Source organism: Hyla sarda, chromosome 7 (assembly GCF_029499605.1).
Source record: "Hyla sarda isolate aHylSar1 chromosome 7, aHylSar1.hap1, whole genome shotgun sequence".
NCBI lineage: Eukaryota > Metazoa > Chordata > Amphibia > Anura > Hylidae > Hyla > Hyla sarda.
In genome coordinates, this window is record NC_079195.1 from 69,186,146 (window position 1) to 69,207,201 (window position 21,056).

The 21,056-nt window shown below is 40.9% G+C and overlaps 1 protein-coding gene across 1 annotated transcript in view; it reads left to right on the forward strand.

The window, feature by feature from the left end:
• The window catches only part of FBXW4 (F-box and WD repeat domain containing 4), a 225,608-nt gene that overhangs the window by 74,381 nt on the left and 130,171 nt on the right, over positions 1 to 21,056 (forward strand). Inside the window, exons 4-5 of the mRNA XM_056529496.1 lie at positions 5,868 to 6,000; positions 10,326 to 10,420. Of these exons, the coding sequence (XP_056385471.1) occupies positions 5,868 to 6,000; positions 10,326 to 10,420 (228 nt within the window). The remainder of the gene's footprint in view (positions 1 to 5,867; positions 6,001 to 10,325; positions 10,421 to 21,056) is intronic.

Consider the following 21,056-nt stretch of genomic DNA (forward strand, 5'->3'; position numbering starts at 1 on the left):
CTATCATCCAACCAAGTCTTTGTTATACCCACTATGTCATAATTTTCCTCAGACATCAACCACTCCAGTTCCTCTGTTTTATTGGACAGACTTCTGGCATTAGTCAACATGCAATTCAATGGTGTATGTGTATGAAGCCTATCCCTATTAACTATTCTAACCCCACCCTCCGCTCCACCCCCAAGTACATTAATAAGTCCCCCCTCTCTATCTACACTATCTTCCCCCTTTATGTTATAGGTTCCATCCCACCCCAGTCCCTAGTCTAAACACTCCTCCACCCTTCTAGCCATCTTCTCCCCAAGCACAGCTGCACCCTCCCCATTGAGGTGCAGCCTGTCCCTATAGTAGAGCCGGTTTCCGACACCGAAGTCTGCCCAGTTCTCCATTAACCCTAACCCGTCCTTCCTACACCAGCTTCTGAGCCACTTGTTTACCTCATTAATCTCCCGCTGCTTCTCTGGTGTGGCTCGCGGTACAGGTAATATTTCAGAAAATATTACCTTGCCGTAAGCTTACGGTCTAAGTCCCTGAAATCATTTTTAAGGACACTCCACCTACCTTTTACTTTGTCATTGGTGCCAATATGTACCATGACTGCTGGGTTCTCTCAAGCCCCACCCAGCAACCTGTCAACCCGATCCCTGATGTGCCGAACTCGAGCGCCAGAGAGACAACACACTGTATGGCGATCCCGGTCTTTGTGACAGATCGCCCTGTCTGTCTCCCTAATAATAGAGTCCTCCCACTACCAGTACCTGTCTGGCCTGCCCTGCACTCCTCCTTCCAGACACCAGTACTGAAGCAGACACCCCCCCTGCTTCAGTACTGCTAGCTCTGAAATGGCATCCCCCTCATCTGCCAACCGGGCAAACATGTTGGGGTGTGCCAGATCAGGACTAGCCTCCCTGACACTTTTCCCTCTACCCCATTTTCTAACTGTAACCCAGCTAGCTGCTTGACTGTCCTGCACCTCCGTCCCACTATTTTCCCCCACCTCTACCCCAGAGAGTACTTGCTCAATGAGCAGGAGACTCCTCTCCAAGTTGTCAATGCGTCTCAGTCTTTCCAGTTGCACCTCTAGATCCAGGATCTGGGCTTCCAAATGAACAACTCGCACACATCTCTCACAACAATATGCACCCTCAAACTGCTGTTCAAGAATTGCATACATTGTGTAATATGCACACTGGACTGCCTTTTCCAACATGGAAGCCATACTAGATTTGGGGATTTCAAAAATTAACAGTTAAAAACATGCAAAATCTTGGGCTAAAATTCCATACGGAAACTTATTGTTTGTCATTCCTATGTTTTGGCATTTTTAGTACTTTTTGATCTCCCCTGTAGCTCCCATTCGTCATGGAAGGTTATAACTTTTGCCCCGACACGTAGAAATAAGACAATGCAGTTCTTCAAAGGTACATTGTATCTGAAGCCTAAACCTGGGCTGAGGTCATGGCTTTTTGAAGCTTCACACTAAAATGTCAGTATGAGCAGAAGAGTGTTAGAAGATAATCCTCTTCATAAAAGAGATAAATGGTCTGACTCATTCAACGGCAAGCTCTGTTGCATTGCTTAAAGGTGAGTTCAATGGATAAGCCTGCCGAGGCAGGTAGGAAGTGCAGCGCTGCAGCATCAGCTTTTGTGTGTAATGCCAACTGCATAGGAAAATGTTAAGACATCAGCCTGCTGATCCATCCAGCATCCTCAAAGTGATGTGAAAAAAAAAAAAGTTTGGTGTGGAATTTTTAATGGAATCCTTACTTAAGTAAGCCTGGACATGAGCATGTAAAGGAATTATATCAATTATGTTTGCTTTGAGCAACATTTTATAGCTGGAAACATTATAACTAAGATTTACTTTGATCCCCCAATGTATTGTTTAATCGTCTTTTTCCTGTGCTATCGCTCGTCTTGACTCGTGACTCATCCGTATGTTTGCAGGGCTCAGTGCTGGTGCAGTAACACAAATCATATTGCCTTGGCTTTTGTAGTTGACCGTATATCATCTATTCAAATTTTTTTTTTTCTTACTTCAATAGACATGTAAATTAATTATGTGACCATTTTATAAGGTGGCCCACATTATCAGTAAAATCAAAGCATAGCAGGTCTAAACTTTTACTATGAACACAAAAAATACACTGATCAGTCATAGCATTAAAGAGGTACTCTGGCAAATTGTGCACTGCTCAAAAAAATAAAGGTTACACTAAGAAAACACATCCTAGATCTGAATGAATGAACTAATCGTATGAAATACTTTCGTCTTTACATAGTTGAATGTGCTGACAACAAAATCACAAAAAAATTATCAATGGAAATCAAATTTATCAACCCATGGAGGTCTGGATATGGAGACACACTCAAAATCACAGTGGAAAACCTCACTACAGGCTGATCCAACTTTATGTAATGTCCTTAAAACAAGTCAAAATGAGGCTCAGTAGTGTGGGTGGCCTCCACGTGCCCGTATGACCTCCCTTCAATACCTGGACATGCTCTTGATGAGATGCCGGATGGTCTCCTGAGGGATGTCCTCCCAGACCTGAACTAAACCATCCGCCAACTCCTGGACAGTTTGTTGTGCAACGTTGCATTGGTTGATGGAGCGAGACATGATGTCCCAGATGTGCTCAATATGATTCAGGTCTGGGGAACAGGCAGACCAGTCCATAGCATCAATGCCTTCCTCTTGCAGGAACTGCTGGCACACTCCAGCCACATGCTGTCTAGCATTGTCTTGCTTAGGAACCCTGGGCCAGCCTCACCAGCATATGGTCTCACAAGGGGTCTGTGGATCTCATCTCTGTACCTAATGGCAGTCAGGCTATCCCTGGCAAGCACATGGAGTGCTGTGCGGCCCCCCCAAAGAAATGCCACACCATTATTGACCCACTGCCAAACCAGTCATGCTGGAGGATGTTGCAGGCAGCAGAACATTCTCCACAGTGTCTCCAGACTCTTAGCACATGTGACAGACAGGACAGTGTGAACCTGCTTTCATATATGAAGAGCACAGGGTGCAAGTGGCGAATTTGCCAATCTTGGTGATCTCTGGCAAATGCCAAACATCCTGCATTGTGTTGGGCTGTAAGCACAACCTGCACCTGTGGACGTCGGGCCCTCATACCACCCGCATGGAGTCTGTTTCTGAACGTTTGAGTGGACGCATGCACATTTGTGGCCTGCTTGAGGTCATTTTGCAGGGCTCTTGCAGTTCTCCGGCTCCTCCATGCACAAAAGCGGAGGTAGCGGTCCTGCTGCTGGGTTGTTGCCCTCCTAAACGTCTCCTGATGCACTGGCCTGTCTCCTGGTAGCGCCTTCATGCTCTGGACACTACGCTGACAGACACAGCAAACCTTTTTGCCACAGCTCGCATTGATGTGCCATCCATTGATGTGCATTGATGTGCCACCACCTGCAGAACCACTCCTTTACTGGGGTGTCTTGCTAGTTGCTTATAATTTCCACCTGTTGTTTGTTCCATTTGCACAACAGCATGTGAAATTGATTGTCAATCAGTGTTGCTTCCTGAGTGGACAGTGTGCTTTCACAGAAGTGTGATTGACTTGGCATTCCATTGTGGTGTTTAAGTGTTCCCTTCATTTTTTTGAGCAGTGTGTTAAACCCTTGTCTTACCTGCTGCTGATATCCACTGACCTGTCCTCCGCTGTGTTCTTCTTCCTGCTTCTGGGGCCCGACATTTAACACTGCAGCTCAGCTAATCTCTTGCTGCTGCGCTGTCCCATCTCTGCTGGTGATAGGCTGAGCAGCAGTGTGACTTATTGGGCCCAGGCAACAAAAAGAAGACTAGGCCCATTGCTACTCAGCCTATCACTGTTGAGACGGGAAATATATATATATTATATTGCCTATGAATCTGGTTGATTTGTAAATTGTTTATTCTTTTCATCCTTAGTAAAATGTTCATACTTTCTCTGAAAAAAACTAGACATGGCTTTAAAATTTCCAGAATTTTTACATCTCTAGGCATGTCATATTAAAAGAGGTACTCTGATTGGTATATTATACCAATTATAACAATCAGAGTACCTCTTTTAATATGACATGCCTAGAGATGTAAAAATTCTGGAAATTTTAAAGCCATGTTTAGTTTTTTTTCAGAGAAAGTATGAAAATTTTACTAAGGATGAAAAGAATAAACAATTTACAAGTCAACCAGATTCATAGGCAATCATTATCTATGATGGGGGAGAACATTAATAGGAATCAGAAAGGTAAATGTCAATTAAGGCCGATCTGATTAGACAGAACATCAACTAGTATGATACTAACAAAATGAAGCACAGCCACAACCAGTTTCAACTCAAACCCTTTCCCTACAATGCCCTACAGACAGAAATGCATATTGCTAATTCTCTTAGAGCCATCAAATGATTTGTGACCCAAGACATGGACTTCACAACACGTCTGAAGGTGTCCTGTGATGTGTGGCCCCAAGATGTTAGCAGGAGATCCTTTAAATCCTGTGAGGTGTGGCTGCCATGGATCTGAATTGTTTTTCCAGCACATTCAGTAAATTCCCAATCAGAATGAGAGCTTAAGAACTTGGAGACAGTCAGCACCTTGAGATCTTTGTGATGTTCCTCAAAACATTCCTGAATAACCTTTGCATTGTAGAAGGGTGGGCTATTCTGCTAAAAGAGGCAACTGACATTAGAGAATATCACTGCCACAAAGCAACTGACTTAATCTCGTACAGTGTTTGAGAAAGTGTTGTGTATTAGAATAACATCCACATGAATGCTAGGACCAAAGGTTTTTTTATTTTATTTATTTATTTTTTTAAGCAAAACATTGCATAGAACATCACACTGCCTAGCCTTCTTGCTATAGTACATCCTGGTGCCATCTCTTCCCCAGGTAAGACTGAGCCACATTATTCCATCCCTCCATGGACTATTTCTGATGGTCATATACCCACCATAGGCATATTTTTTTTTTGTGTGGAGAACAGGGGTCAGTATTAACATTTTGACCGAAGAGCAATGTGTGATGCACAGTGTGGTGTTACAACTTTGTCACAGCCAGCAGTAACTTTTTTCAGCAATTTTTAGCTCTTCTGTGGGATCGGTTCAGACTGGCTAACTTTCGCTCTCAATGCAGAGCAATGAGTCTTGGGTACCCAGGACCTTTTTGTCGGTTCACTGGTTCTCGCTCTCTTAGACCACTTTAGGTATGTGCTAAACAATGCATGTTGGCATTACCCAGATGACCTAAAGATTTTGAAAATGCCATGACCCATTGGCAGGCCATCACCATTTGGCTCTTGTCAGATTTACTCAGATCAGTATGCTTGCCCATTTCAACACATTATAACCAGACTGACTCTTCACTTCCTGCCTAATATATCCTGCCCCTTGGTAAGTTTGTACACTATAACTAACTATATGACTCATGGGTACAACCCTGTTAGCCCTATGCATTGCTAACAACTGAATTCAATGCACGTGTGTATTAATAAACATTAGAAGAGCGACTTTCAATATGGCATGGTCATAGGATAGCATTTCTGGGTCTGTGAATAGCAAATAGGCAACATGCTCAGTTTTAATAGATTTAGCCTCTTGTGGTCAGTCAGACCAAAGAAAGTGACCAATTCATGCCTGACCATTGACAAAGGTCAAAATGTATGTTTCTGGCATATTTGATGTGTGTGTTGAACTTTTTTGGTCTTGACTTAAGTAAACAAGACTTTTTGATAAGAGACAGCTTTTCCACACACAGAAACTTTTGTTAGTTATCCTACCTGCATTATTTTTTATAGAAGCACAAGCTATGCAACACAATTTTCTCCTTTTGATTCAGTTAATGAATCTGCAACTTCGATTTTACTGCAGGGATGGAAAGATCGCCCTTCATAATCTTCACAGCACTGCCAGCATCCAGTTTACTGCACACGAGCAGGATGTGAACTGCGTGGATTGTCACGGAGGAATTATAGTCAGCGGCTCCAGGGACAGGACTGCTAGGGTAAGTCATCTTGAAGCTGTCACTCAATCATTCCATTTGACCACTGAATCCCAGATGGACTGTGAACAAGAGAGATTGAGTACTGCAGTAAAACACATTACTCACACGCTGAAAACTGATTAGCTAAAAAGGTTCGTATAGGGAAGAGCAGCAGCTGGACGCTTGCCACACCATACTCATTGCCATTCCTCTTATATTTCATGGAGCTTGAGCATCACCATTATGGCTATTATTTTAAAGGGCTTGGTCCAATACTGTGGCATGTTTAACCCCTTGCTCTCTGTAGCATGCAACCAATCAAAAATTCAGATCTTACACATAATCAAGGTTTTGTATACATGAATATGACTTAATTTACTGAGCAGTAAACCACATATGCGACGACCTCCCATTTTACAACATCCATGAATGTCACAATTTGTTTAATTGTGCTGTACACAACTCTTGCTGATTGTGAAGGCTGCGAACCTCTGTTATTCCACAAAAAATTTATGAATAAATTGCCAACTGGGCGTTCTCATTTCCCTTGTCAGTAGGCCACTATACACAGAAGGCCACTATACACGTTAGATAGTCATCTGTTTCCGCTAAAATTGACAGGTTTGGACATCTTTTCTTTAATATATATGGGAGCTTTAAGATGAAAATCTGAGTGGACAGGTCATCTTCACTATGATGACCAACAAAGCAGAATTTTCAGCTCCAACACTGTTCATCCACTTTAAGTGCTGCCTATCAAGGTAAATTATACTAGTATTATCATTGATATAACAGCAGAGGGTGTTGTATCACCATGTGTATTTGTAGATTTGATACTTATGGGCCCATTCACACACTCCAGAATTTCTGAGCAAAATTCTACTGTATGAAGCAAACATTAGTGTCAAGGGGATTTTCGCTTACCTGTTCACACTGCAGAATTTCCACAGTGGAAATTCCACAATCCAGATTCCACTGAAAGAATAAATATAATCATTCTTTTGGCGGAATTCCTTCTGGACTGCATTGAAAACTGACAAACCACCAGATACCAGATTAAAGGAATTGTCTGGTGGTTACGAACTATCTGGAACAGAGCAAAAGGTAGTCTGAAGACGAGACACTAGTCTGGGACAGATATTCTATTTTCCCTCCTCCCTCCACGAGCTGTAGAACTCTATAAAACACTTCCAGGCGGTGTCTGCTGGGAATAATCTGACATCGCAGTTAAAACACTCAAACCAGTTTCTCCAGAGCAATGTCAAGCAGAAATCTTGTTTCCAGCTGGTTGTACTACAGTTACTCATGTGGGAATTCATACTGTATGATCTAAATGGGTACCATGAAAGAGTTAATGAGCAAGTCCCATTCTGATAGCTGAGCCTTTTTAATCTGTTCAACAATCAGAACTTTTTATTCCAAAAGTTTTTGTGTTGTTATTTTAGTGTATGGCTTAAAATGTATTGGTGTGAGGGAAACGTGGAGCAGTTGCCTATAACAACTATAATTAATAGCTGTCCCATAACAGTGAAGGGGACCCTATTTCTCCTACTTCTTCCTCTTTTTAGAAGACATGTCTAATTTAAGATGATTTCAATATGATACATAAATAAAGCATGAAAACTATGCAAAGCATCGTAAATGTAGCTCAAAATGTCAGTAATAACAAGTCTGACTCACAGCTCTTCAAAGTGGTTGGACCATAGACATAAATATATCCACAGAATAGGTAATATGATTACTGGGGGTCTGACCAGTGACCCCTTCCTGGCACAAGAACAAGGGTCACATGTGCACTACTGCTTCTTTTACTGTTAAGAATGATGGAGATAGCCACGGCAGAACACGTATGACTGCTGCTTTGCTCAAATTGTGGTTTTAAATATGTGGCTTTTTGTTCAAATTGTGGACTTGCAACCCCCTTTCTCCCAATTAGTGGGTGTCCCCGGAGTCAAACCCCCTGAAATAATTAATTTTTTGCCTATCCACTGGCTGGGTGATGAATGTTTTCATATTCCAACCCTCTCAAATTAAATGCAGTTAAAATGTTATAAAAATCACTTAATACGCTTTAACTGTTCCTGCCAGTCAAAGTAGTACCTCCGATGATGGTTTAGGAGGCAGAATATCCATTTAAAGGAAAATGGTCATCCTGTTCACCGACCCTAAACCCAATACTCTGGGTTATAATGTGGGTGAACAGGAGACAGATTACGGGTCACTGACTGCTATGTGTACCTGCAAGGTGGAGATCTGTCCCTCCGAAGATCGGCTTAAATTTTCTGTGAATTGCACGCTGGAGGCGGGCCCTCCGACTCGATTTAAACATTCATTGTCGCGGGTGACGTGAGCGCTGCGCCAACTGAGCACTCACATGACCCGTGACATTGAATATTCAAATTGAACCAACAGATGCACTTCCAGCGTGCAATTCAGGGAAGATGTTAGCCGATCTTCGGAGGGTCAGGTCTCCAGTTCAGGTATGTATAGGAGTCAGTGACCCCTCATTGGTCTCCTGTTCACCCACATTATAACCCAGTGTATAGGATTTAGTGTAGGTGAATATGATGACCGTTTCCTTTAAAATTCCCATGGGTCTTCTGGCAAATATTTCTCCTGATGACTTTAGTCTGCACAAGTCTTGGGCTCGTTGTCAGGATTTTTAAACAGATATCCTGCTGATGGGACCCTCATTGGAGGTACACATAATGGAAGCAAAGAAAAGTGAAGTTTGTCCAGTGCAGTCACCTGTAGGAGGAGCAGCTGAAACCAGTGCCACTTCTTGACAATGCCTGAGTATATGCGGGATTGGAGGGAAACAAATAGATCAGCTGCTTTTATATGAAACCTGTGGTTCAATTGCATTTTATCTGTATCTGATTTTAAAGTGCTCTGAATCTAATTTTGAAGACTGCAGCTATAAAAAAAAAAAAATCTGTTTCAAAGGTGGATTTAGCTTTTAGGATCATTATAATTTATATAACATATTTACACTCTATTCATTTTTATATGAAGTAATACTTCGGTTGCCGGAGAGAAGTCACAAGTTGATGGGAGGAGCTCTAAATAAAGAAAGTGTGGCTGAGACGGAGTACTCGGTGGAGTGTTGATTACTGTTAAGCCCAGGGAAGCTGCTAATGTACATTCCTCGCTGATAGTCAGGAGATAGGCTGCTCCCAGCAATATTTTTAACCTATCGAAGATACAAAAGCTTAGGCTAGTTAAGCTTGCCACCTTCGCTTGGTTACTCTTGGTGCGATAGTAAATTCCTGTTGACATGAATAAAACACAATCCCCTTTGTGGTCAACAAACACGTGTGTGAAAAGAATTCTGAAGATTTGGGGATCTTTGGTTCATAAAGAAGGAGCTTAAGCATAAAAACACAAACATTTATCAGAGAAGATCTTCTGATTACAGGGAAAGCCATCTAGCACTGGTCTAACAAGTGTTTAGGTATTTTCCGTTTTATGCTGCTTGCAGTATACCTATATTCTGGGGTAAAAGACATTACTTTGGATATATGTGACATGGCTGCAGTAAGAATGCCTTGATCCCTAGAAAGTGTAGGTCCGCTATGTATCCATGTATGGATTTTAGCATTGCTTATGTATTTACGGATGAAGGGACAGCATTTTAGTTAATAATCATATGACATTCTTTAAAGGAAATCTGTCAGCAGTATCACCCACACAAAAGCCTTTACATAGGCTTGTAGTGCGGGTGATGCTGATCAAAACGATTGTCAAGGTATCCAGATTCTCACAGCCGTTCCGCCACAATTCGCCTTTCCCTTTTTATGTAAATGAGGGCCTTGGGGCATGGGCGGAGCTCCGAACCAAACTAGGGGCACGCTGACGTCATCCTTGTCCCTCAATATTCATTACCACTCTCCCTGCTCTTGTGCCCGTGTTAGTGTACGGTGCATGCGCCATACACTAACATGGGCGCAAGAGCAGGGAGGGAAGCGGCGCATGCGCCGTACACTAACACGGGGCGCAAGAGCAAGGAGGTGTATTATGAATATTTATGAGCCGGGCAGAGCGCCCACCTGGCGAATATGACCTCAGCCTGCCTCTAGCTTGGTTTCGGAGCTCCGCCCATGCCCTAAGGCCCGCATTTGCATAAAAAGAAAAAGGCGAATTGCGACGAAACGGCTGGGCGAATCTGGACGCCGTGAGTATCTGCTTTAGTGTGGGTGATACTGCTGACAGATTTCTTTATTATAATAGAAGGCCTTTGTTAAAAACATAAGTTCTGGGCAACTCCTACATTTACAATGCTTTTTATTTTATTTTTTTATATATAATTGTGCCCTGAATTTTCTGTCTTGTTGCAAACTTTGCAGGTGTGGTCTCTTTCCTCCACGACAGACTGGCGATGGCTTCACACCATTCAGACAGAAGATAGAGTATGGTCAGTTGCCATAAGCCCTCTTTTAAGGTAACAAAATATTCATTGCTTAATCGTATAATTCCATGGACTCAGGAATTGCAATTTCCGTGGCAGAAATTCTGCCGTGTGAACAGTGCAGCAGATTCCCATTGAAATGAATGCAACTCTGCTGCAGCGGCATGTCCATCATGTGAACATGGCCTAACAGCCGGGATCAGAGAATCCACAAATTCTGTCTAATTCTTTTATTTTTTATGTATTTGTTTAGAGGCTGTACCTTTTAGTTATGCATAGGGAATAATGTATTTCAAGTTTACTAAGCAAAAGGTTAAAAGTGAGTTTCCTAATGGCCCTTTAATAGGTTAAATGAAACAACATTAATTTAAATTGAAAAATAAAGTCACAAATGTAAAATATATATATAATCTATATACACAGTTTTGTTGTATTTTTATTTTATGTTATGCTTTTCATTACAGCATGACTGTCATTTTAGGTAAATTTTCAGAATAGGATATCTTGTGTACTCTCAAGGACCTAAACACTGCTCCTGGCTATTATATAACTTGTGTCCTGCATTTGTTAGCAGTCCCCCCCCCCCCTGCAGGCTTTATCTCTATTTGTTGGATTTCCCAGAACGCAGCTCCAGAGTGGGTGGAGACAAGTTGCTAAGACGTTTCCCATATGCTGCACACATAGAGGAGCAGGATTCTCCACAACTCTATCTCAAAGACACACACACAAAAGCAGTAGCATGAACAGAAATATCCAACAAAGCTGAGCTGTATACTATGACTCCAGGAATGTGGTGAAATAGGACATTAGAAGCAGCAACAGTGTCTCTGCCTCCCAGTTTCCCCCTCCTCTTACCTTTACCTCTTACTTTTACCATACACTACTATGGGCAGCAGCTGCAACCTGATCTCAGTGAGCTGATGTCTTCACATCTGTCTCTCAGAAGATGGGCTTTACCATTGACACCAAATTGAGTGATCGGAGCATGATCGGGAAAAATTATCAGGAAAAAAAAGCTTGACTTTTTCTGTAAAGAATATTACCCTAGCTTGTACTATTGAGTTATGTGGGTAAGGCCATTTCACACACTGATTTTTGCTTTATATCCGATTTTTAGCCACAAACCTCTGAATAAATAGCCCACAATGCAAAAGCTTTTTAAGGTGTGTATGAACATGGCCTACAAGTGAAAATTTTGTTATACTTTAATGGGGATATCCAGGATTAGAAAAAAGAGCTTATTTCTTCAAAAAAATAGCACCACACTTTTCCTGGGGTTGTGTGAGGTAATGCAGCTCGGTTCCCTTAACCCCTTAAGGACTGAGCCCATTTGGGCCTTAAGGACAATTTTATTTTTACGTTTGTTTTTTCCTCCTCACCTTCAAAAAATCATAACTTTTATATTTTCATCTACAGACTAGTATGAGGGCTTGTTTTTTGTCCATTGTAATGCCATCACTCACTGTACCATAAAATGTGTGGCACAACCAAAAAAATACTATTTGTGTGGGGAAATTAAAAAGAAAACCGCAATTTTGCAAATTTTGGAAGGTTTCGATTTCACACCGTACAATTAATGGTAAAAATGACATGTTCTTTATTCTTTGGGTCAACACGATTACAATGATACCCATGATAACATGTATTACTGTTGCGCTTAAAAGAAATCGCAAACTTTTTAACCAAATTAGTACGTTTAAAATCCCCTTATTTTAGACCTATAGCTTTTTCATTTTTCCGTATAAGCAGCGATATGAGGGCTCCTTTTTTGCGCTGTGATCTGTACTTTTTATTAATACCATATTTGCTTATATAAAGCTTTTTTTATAAAAAATTTTTTGGGGAATAAATATTTTGGACTTTATCTTTTTTTTTTTTTTACGTTCACGCCATTCACCATACGGTATCATTAACATATTATTTTAATAGTTCGGATATTTACGCACGCGGCGATACCAAATATGTATATAACATATTTTTTTTTTTTTTTACACTCTTTAGGGGTGCAATAGGGAAAATGGGACAATTTACATTTTTATTGGGGGAGGTTTTTTTCACATTTTACTTTTTTAACTTTTTTTTTTTTTTTTTTTACACTTTAATAGTCCCCATAGGGGACTATTTATAGCAATCATTTGATTGCTAATACTGTTCAGTGCTATGCATAGGACATAGCACTGATCAGTATTATCGGTCATCTTCTGCTCTTGTCTGCTCGATCGCAGACCAGAGCAGAAGACCCATGGAAGGCAGCAAAGGCAGGTGAGGGGACCTCAGTCTGCCGTTCTGGATGATCGGATCGCCGCGGGTGATCCGATCATCCATTTTAGTGACTGTGATGTTGCAGATGCCGTGATCTGTATTGATCACTGCATCTGAGTGGTTAATGGCGGATGTCCGTCATTACCGGCGGGTCCCTGTTCCCTGGCTGCTATCAGCAGCCGGGACCTGCCGCGCATGACCCGAGCATCGCTCCGATGCTCGCGGTTATGCATAGGACGTACCAGCTCACCAGGATGTACATTTACGTCCGTCATCGTTAAAGGGGTACTCCGGTAGAGAGAACTGTGGACAACACAAAATAGAAATTCAAAAAGAAAAGAATTTCCTCTGTAGCATACAGCTGCTAATAAGTACTGTAAGGGTAAAGATTTTTTACTAGAAGTCATTTACAAATCTGTTTAACTTTCTGGCACCAGTTGATTTAATGATTTAAAAGAAAAAAAAAAAGTTTTCTACATCAACTGGTGCCAGAAAGTTAAACAGATTTGTAAAGGACTTCTATTAAAAAATCTTTACCCTTCCAGTACTTATTAGCAGCTGTATGCTACAGAGGAAATTATTTTCTTTTTTTGTCTTGTCCACAGAATTTCCTATGTATTATACAGCAGCTAATAAGTACTGGAAGGATTACGATTTTTAAATAGAAGTAATTTACAAATCTGTAAATTACTGTTTAAGTTTTTGGCACCAGTACATTGAAAAAAAAAAGTTTTCCATCGGAGTACCCCTTTAAAGTAAATGGAGCCAAGTTGTAATACCACAAACAACCCGATGACAAGTGCGGTGCTGTTTTCTTTAAAAATAAATAAATAAAAAATATTATCTTGGTTTCTCTTTATATGGATAACAACAACTCATACTATCAAGTTTGTGTCATTGATGGTAATTTGCTTATTTTTCAAAATGTTAAAAAAATAAATACATTCTTAAACATTAAACCACTTGGGAGATTTGTTGCGCTGTATAGTAAGATTCTTTGTGTTGCCCATAGCAACTGATCAGAGCTTCACTTTTATTTACTAGAGCAATATGAGAAATAAAAGCTGAGCTTTAATTAGCTGCAAAGAGAATCTTATGGTAAGACAGAGCGATTAATTTCCCCCTCATATGTTCCCCCGATGAGGCCTTCAAAATCTTCAACTTGTTTCACAGAAAACAAGACCTCATGCAACTAAAAAATCATAAGGAAATCTGTGAGCTAAAAACAAACAAAAAAATGCTTGTCCCTGAAGGGGTGTTCTGTGGAGTAACCTTCATGAAGAAATATTCTCAGAAAGGTGGTTAAAAATCCACCATAATTTTAGTACTGGCAGGCAGTAATGGACATTAGGGATTGACCGATTATCGGTTTTGCCGATATTATTGGCCGATATTCACGATTTTGGGCGTGATCGGTATCTGCAATTACCTTGCCGATAATGCCCTGCCCCCACCACACCACGACCGCATGCCGCGCCGCACCCCCCACCGCGCCGCACCCCCCATCGCATCGCCCCGGCCCAATTGCTTCCCCCAACCCCGGTTTTATAATTACCTGTTCCCGGGGGCCGGGGTCCACGCTACTTCTGGCTCCTGCTGCGTCCTGTGTTACGCTGTGCGCTGCGCAATGACGAGTGACGTCCTCAATGCAATGTCACCGTCAGTGCGCACAGTGACAGCTCAGGAGGACACCACCGGAGCCAGATGTAGCGTGGACCCCGGGAACAGGTAATTATAAAACCGGGTATGGGGGAGGCAATGGGGGCGGTGCGGTTAGGGGTGCGGCGGTGAGGGGTGGGTGGGTGTTGGCATGTTTTGTGGTGATAGGACTCAGGAGGACCCCCAGACAGGCAAGGGGAGAGAAGCGGGTGGTGGCGGTCTCTGGCTAAGCCGCTGCAGTTCATTGATTTAAAGCGCCCGCTTTAAATCAATAATCTGCAGCGGTGTCGCGGGGGGGTATATATATTGCCGATAACTTATACCGGAATATCGGTATAAGTTATCGGCTATCGGCCCTAGGCCCTAACCTCCACAGATTATCAGTATCGGCCCTAAAAAAATCGATATCTGTCGATCCCTAATGGACATGCTCAGGAAGGATCTGCACTTGTCTTGGGGCTAAATGGCTATGTCATGAGATCCCCATAACACTGTGGCTAGCTTTTTGTGAACTGGAATTTCCTGTTTGAGTTTCCTTCTTTGCCTACAAATCTCATAATTTCATTTTCTTCCCTCCCACACATTCTTCCCTCCCACACAACATAAATGAGCTGCATCCATTCAAAAGACCTTTGTTTTTCATTGAGTGCCTACAGCTGTTGCAAAAATACAATTATTTGCAGATTGATCTCTCCCACCAAGAGGTTGCGCCACCCAATGAAGCAGACAGGCTCCCTGTCATCAGCTGACTGGTGATGTCAGGTCTCGTCCGCATTGCAACCTGGGGAAAATCTGAGGCCTGAAAAATGTTGTATGCTGTTAAAAATAAATATTGGGGTGAAAATCACATAAGAATTGTGAGAAAACCGTCACACACAGGTACAGACACTAAATTATGAACTACACTAACTTTACAGCCCTTGTAGCATAGTCAAATAAAAAATAAAAAAAATCCTGGAACACCCCTTTAAAGAAAAGAAACTGTATGCTTGCCTTTTCCTGCCCCAGCCATTGATTGGCTGAGCGAGCAATTCCACATGCCTTCTGTGATCCAGTAAACGCTGCATATCTGGACCAGTGCTCCATGATGGCAATGATAGATGGGGAATGAGCAATATAAGTATAGTGTTTTTTTTTGTTTTGCTTTTTTTATTTTTACTATCTGCGTAAGCATAATTCTTCGTTAAAAGTTACTCCCGGGAAGACCCCTTTTTAAGGTTCAGTTTGTCTTCTTGGGGGTTAACTAATTCTGATAGGTTTGCTAAAGCTGAATTGCTTAAGCTTATTATAAGTATTAAGATTGCAAACTGAACTCTGACATTTTCCGCCTTGGTGTCTTTAGCATAGTGGGAAAATAAATAACTGAAAGACAATATGCTCTGCACTGTATACTTTTACCATAGCAGAAAAACCCAAGAGCCCTCCTCCAGGTACACAGTAATTGCTGTGCGTAAGCTTTGTTATATAGTAATGTGCCATGGTAGTTTGACAGATTGGCGCCAAGATGAACAAAGGCCTGTATTTTCTCAAGTTTTCAAACGATAAATCGTTTTAATCTGTAATAGAAGTTAAATAGACTATGGGTCTTCAGCTTCACTTTTATATTTTAGCCCAAATTACACAGATGCTGTTTTTTTTTTTTTTTCTTTACTGACTTTAGGATTTATTTCTTCTCCAGACTAATGGGATTGAAAAGTTCATGGAAAAGCAATTTTCTGTCCTAGCACACCAACTTTTCCAAAACTCATTTTTTTCTAGTATTCCCCAAACAAAGTCACAGAAGAAATAATGTAATATATTTTTGGCTTGTGAATCTTCTTTGAAATCTGGATTGGAGCAGAGGGAAGTATCATACGATGATGTGCACAGGATTCCATACACAGTTCCCTTTGATCATTGCAAAAGTGCACATGATGGGTCCTTCCATGAGTCATTTCGGGCAATGTCTGGAGATGGTCCTCCACAAACAAATTAAACTTTTGTCTCTTCTATTTTACTTGGTTTATGGACCCAATAAATGACTAGACATATAATAAACACCATTAACTTATATAGAGACAGGTTGCCCAACGTAGTATGCTTTTAATGTGAAAGAGTATATGGAGCAGTATTAAAAAAAAATTCCCATCAATTGCTAGAACAGAGGGGCAGAAACATTCAGCACTGTGCCCCACAGTTTCTACTCTGCCCTCCTCAAAGTTTGGTGTACAGATTTAGGGAAATATTTTATAGAATGTTATATCTAACATTTTTATGTAACCTTTTAGATAATCTGACTTTTCCACAATGCATTGTATACAAACCATAGTCCTAATGGATGAAATGTAAACTTTTGTTGATATAACCACTAAGATGACAGAATAATGGAATATAGCCACAAATTATATAACCTTATGGTAATTCTAATTTACAAATATTTTGCCCCAAGCTCCAATTTTACTGACTTTTTCACAAAATCTCTGAAGATCTGAGCTTCCTCTTAAAAGTTTGCACCATGGAGAAGTGATGCCCGAATTATAGTTTTGACAATGTTATTTATAAAAGAAAAGATGAAAAAGACACTTAGATGCCTTCTATTGCAACTTTAAGTGACCAGGGGAGCAATGTATACCTTAAGTCAAAAGTCTATAGATGTACAGTAGAGAATGCATTCTATTTGCTAAGAATCATGATGGATTTAAGTGATGACCCTTTAAGCTTGTGCCATGTCAGGTCAGTGTCACCTTTACCCCGGCTCCAGTTTAAAGCGGTTCACCGTAGACATGCACACTCTTTCTGTCACAATATTTACTCAGTGTGTTTGCTTTATTGGGCTGGATGATAGACATATCCGCGGAAAGGGGAAGGGGGCGGCAGCATTTGGGGCTGCAACCCTCCATTGACTAGGCTTAAATCAGTCACTCATTTTATGTGAGGCCATGAGGTTCTCTTCGCCCCAATTACCCATCCCGTCTCTAGTCCATGCAAATTCTTCTTGAATTAGAGACCATTATCCACGTCATTAATTCTTCAATTTGATGGCTGGTATAGCAGGACCTGCAACACACTACTGACCTCAGATAATGGAAACTGCTCTTTAACATTTTGATGAGAGAAGTTAATTAAAATTCCTAGGAGTAAAGGTGTCAGCCAGCCTATAAACCTGTCATCTGACAACAGATCGGAGTGATCTACAATAGTCGAAAAGAAGAGAGGAAAAATAGGTGCTCAGGAGAGTGGAGAGAGATCAGAAGAAGATACATTTCCTAAAATAATAACCAAGTCTCCTTTAGCATGGACGAGCAGTTCCAGAGATCAGACTGCTCTTACCAAAGTGTGGCTGTGGTCATATTTTAGCACAGCTGAAGAACACTTGACCCACCCTCCACATACGAAGTGTGTTCTCCATCTGCATCCAAAGTGCTTCACAGATAATGTTATTTGTTCATGCCTCATCATGATAACATAGCAGAACACATGTTGCTTTTAGGAAATATACCCCATAGGGCAATAACTTTTACACTGATTAAGTGAATATCTCAAGGATCAACCATGCCCCTCCACTGTGCCGTGTATAACTGATTAAGATCCCACTGAGGTTTAAAGGGTTGTAAATTCAGCTATGTGGTGGTCCACTGAAGTGTGCCTTACCGAGAATCTGACTTTTTTTCTTTTCTTCTACATATTTGAAGAGAAAAATTGAGACATCATTGGAAGATTTTAATTTGTAATACGGTATGTCTCAGTGTAAGGCAAGTCAAAGATGGGGAAAAAAAATCTTTCAAAACTTGGGACTAAGAATAAATTTGATGCTTTCAAACAAATTACAATAACTTTTGTTGAAGGCCATAAAAATAGGTGAAGACTGTTTTGACAACCAGATAATTTGTCCAGATAACCAGCAACCAGAAAATTTTAATATAAGGTGTTTTCCCACCTAGCAATGTGAGGCATATGGCTAGGATATGCTAACTCTTCATAATCAGTAGGGGTCTATGTGTGAAACCCTCACCTATTATATAGCTCATGAGAAAGAAGGGGACACAGTGCTGTTTAGCATCTCTTTACAGTGGCTTTTGGCCATTTACTGGGCCAGAAACAGAGTTCCCTGTACAGCTGGGGAGCTGCTGTACAGAGAGGGGTGCAGTGGAGATTAGTGGAGGTCTCTAAATGCATTTTGGCTGCACTGTCTATATATACCTAAAGATTTCTAATGAATTAAAGATTGTTTTAGGTTAGTGACACTGAGTTAATGTAAATGATTTTTAGTCTTTTTTTAATTTATACTTTTCATATGCTATTTCAATGGTGTGAAGATATATAGACTGTCTATATACTATACCATTTTGTTTGTAAGTGTGAGAGTTACTGTGTTTCTGTGTTGTGGCTGATAAATGATGCTGCTGGTGCTGGGCAGTGTGCCTTTGTTTTTTCAGCTTTGATCAGTGCCCTGCCAACAGATAATTTAGCAATCTCATACCCCCGGTGGAAGTGTGGAGTTAATGTTAAAATTACTTTTCTTTTCCCCTTTTTTTTTTCTTTTGGGTGATGAAGCAGAGCAAGAGAGAGGACAAGGGTTGTAAATCCTACTATTGCATGATGCTATCTCTTTTCTATACATCATTCCTGCTTTACTTACAGATAAATGTTTGAAGGAATCAGTGAAGTTTTCTTTTTAACAAGGATAATTTACTTGAAAATCCCAGACTTTGTTTTGTTATAAGACAACACTGGAAGAGTCTGAAAGGGAAAATGGTTGTCAGGGTGAACAAGAAAGTTCAATAATATGTGAAAATTCCTGCTTAGTCATATTACTTAGTCATATTGGGACATATATTTCAATGGTCTACATTCCTTAGGTATCTCTATTCCATAAAAGTAAATGCTATTAGTCTTTACTACTTAAAAACATATCATACCTCATTATCTATGGTTCTACTTTTCACAATGTTCATTAAATCGGTTCTATGGCTTTCAAATACCCTATATGGGGATTTTGAGTTAATAGAGGTTGTCCTCTGTTTTGGACCCACAGCTACTTACCGGAGAGAAAACCGGTTACATGTACATTACATAGACAACCCTTAAAATTCGGTAATTAAATGGGGACTGTGCCATGCATAATGTCTTCTGTAATGGAGCTGCAATTGCTGCCTGTTTCCATCACCACCGATCACTGCAGCCCTAACAATGAGGGAGACCCTGTCATCAGGGGAATCTTCTTACAAAACAGCACTGTCAGAAACAAACAGCAGAGTTAGCCACACTAATCTAAATAGATATGTAGATAGTGCGGGTGATGATCGGTGCAGCCGTTTACGAGATATTCATCTTGTTGCTAATGTTTCTAATTTCTTCTTAAGTGCCCTGGAGGCGACTACTGCTGTATGCACAATGCTTTCTCCCACCCACTTCAGCAAGAACTCCTTCAGCCAATACGTCTATTTTCACACTGCCGTTATGACGCAGCAGTGTGACAGCCGGGGAGAGTAGCAGGAGAAAAAATACTGCAAGCGCCGTCTTTTTCTCTCGCTACAAAACAACGGCTCCCGATGGACCCCATTCACTATAATGGGATCCATCGGGACCTGTTGTTGCCCGTTCTGCCCCGTCCAGGTAACTGCTGTTAAAATTAAAAAAATTAAAAATAAAAAAACGGGTACAGCAGCAGTGTGAAAGTAGCTTAACTCTGCCATCCACAAAATATTCATCCCTCTTCCTCAGCATGTCCGTGAAGTGGGCGGAGTTCCCTGCACTTTTTAACTATATATTCTGGTTAGTGCAGGTAACCCTGCTGTCAGTTTCCCTTTTAAAGAACCATTCATAAATATAATGCAACGTATTAGGCTAAGTTCACACTGCCGTTGTACTCCGGACCCGTTCATGGTCCGTTTGGCACTGAATGAGTCGGAGCACACTTAACACCACCAGGGCCCAGCATAGCCCACTGACTTGGGGTCCGTTGGGTGTCTGAAATTTTACAGGAGTTGGGTGGAGAAATAGGACATGCAATATTTATTTTTTCTCTGCTTAATTTTGATTCTTCTGACAGACTGACTGACAAAGCTCTCTTCAGGAGAGCACACCAGTATTGTTTAGTTAAAGTGGCTTGGAATAACAAGTTTATCTATCACATTTATAATGTTCTCCCACAAAACAGTGCTCCAATTCACATGGATAACAGTATTAGACCAAGCACTATGTATGCAGAAACATGAGAACAAATATATTGTATACTAGGGGAGTAACCAGCCTTAAACATCCTTGTAATGTATCATGTTATGAGTGTATGGTGATTATTAAAAATTCTGTGGGAAAGTCTAGAAAATATCTCAGGACAATAAGTATCTTTTGGTTTGAGGGTCCCTGTCTGCTCATTCCCCACTTCTCCCTGTCCTTAGTTGTGCTTACAAGTAATCTGACTAACAGTAGACAAAATAATAGAGCAAAATAAAGGTATTAACAAGCTAAAAAAAAATCCAAACTCCTTCCAAAATACAAAATAACAAAATAATTTTGCACATTTATTTTTCATTGGCTGGCTTTTTTTTTTTTTTTTTTGTGATTTCCTTTTATACCTCATAATTTGAACAGGGGAGCCCCCTAGCACCCAGGCTTACACAGACTGACCCATTAGATCCCATAAAAATACAGAGCTATGTTTGGAAAGAGAACTTTACTTTATTCATAAGTATAAGCCCATGTTTCCCAACCAGTGTGCCTCCAGCTGTTGCAAAACTAAAACTCCCAGTATGCTGAGAACTGTATT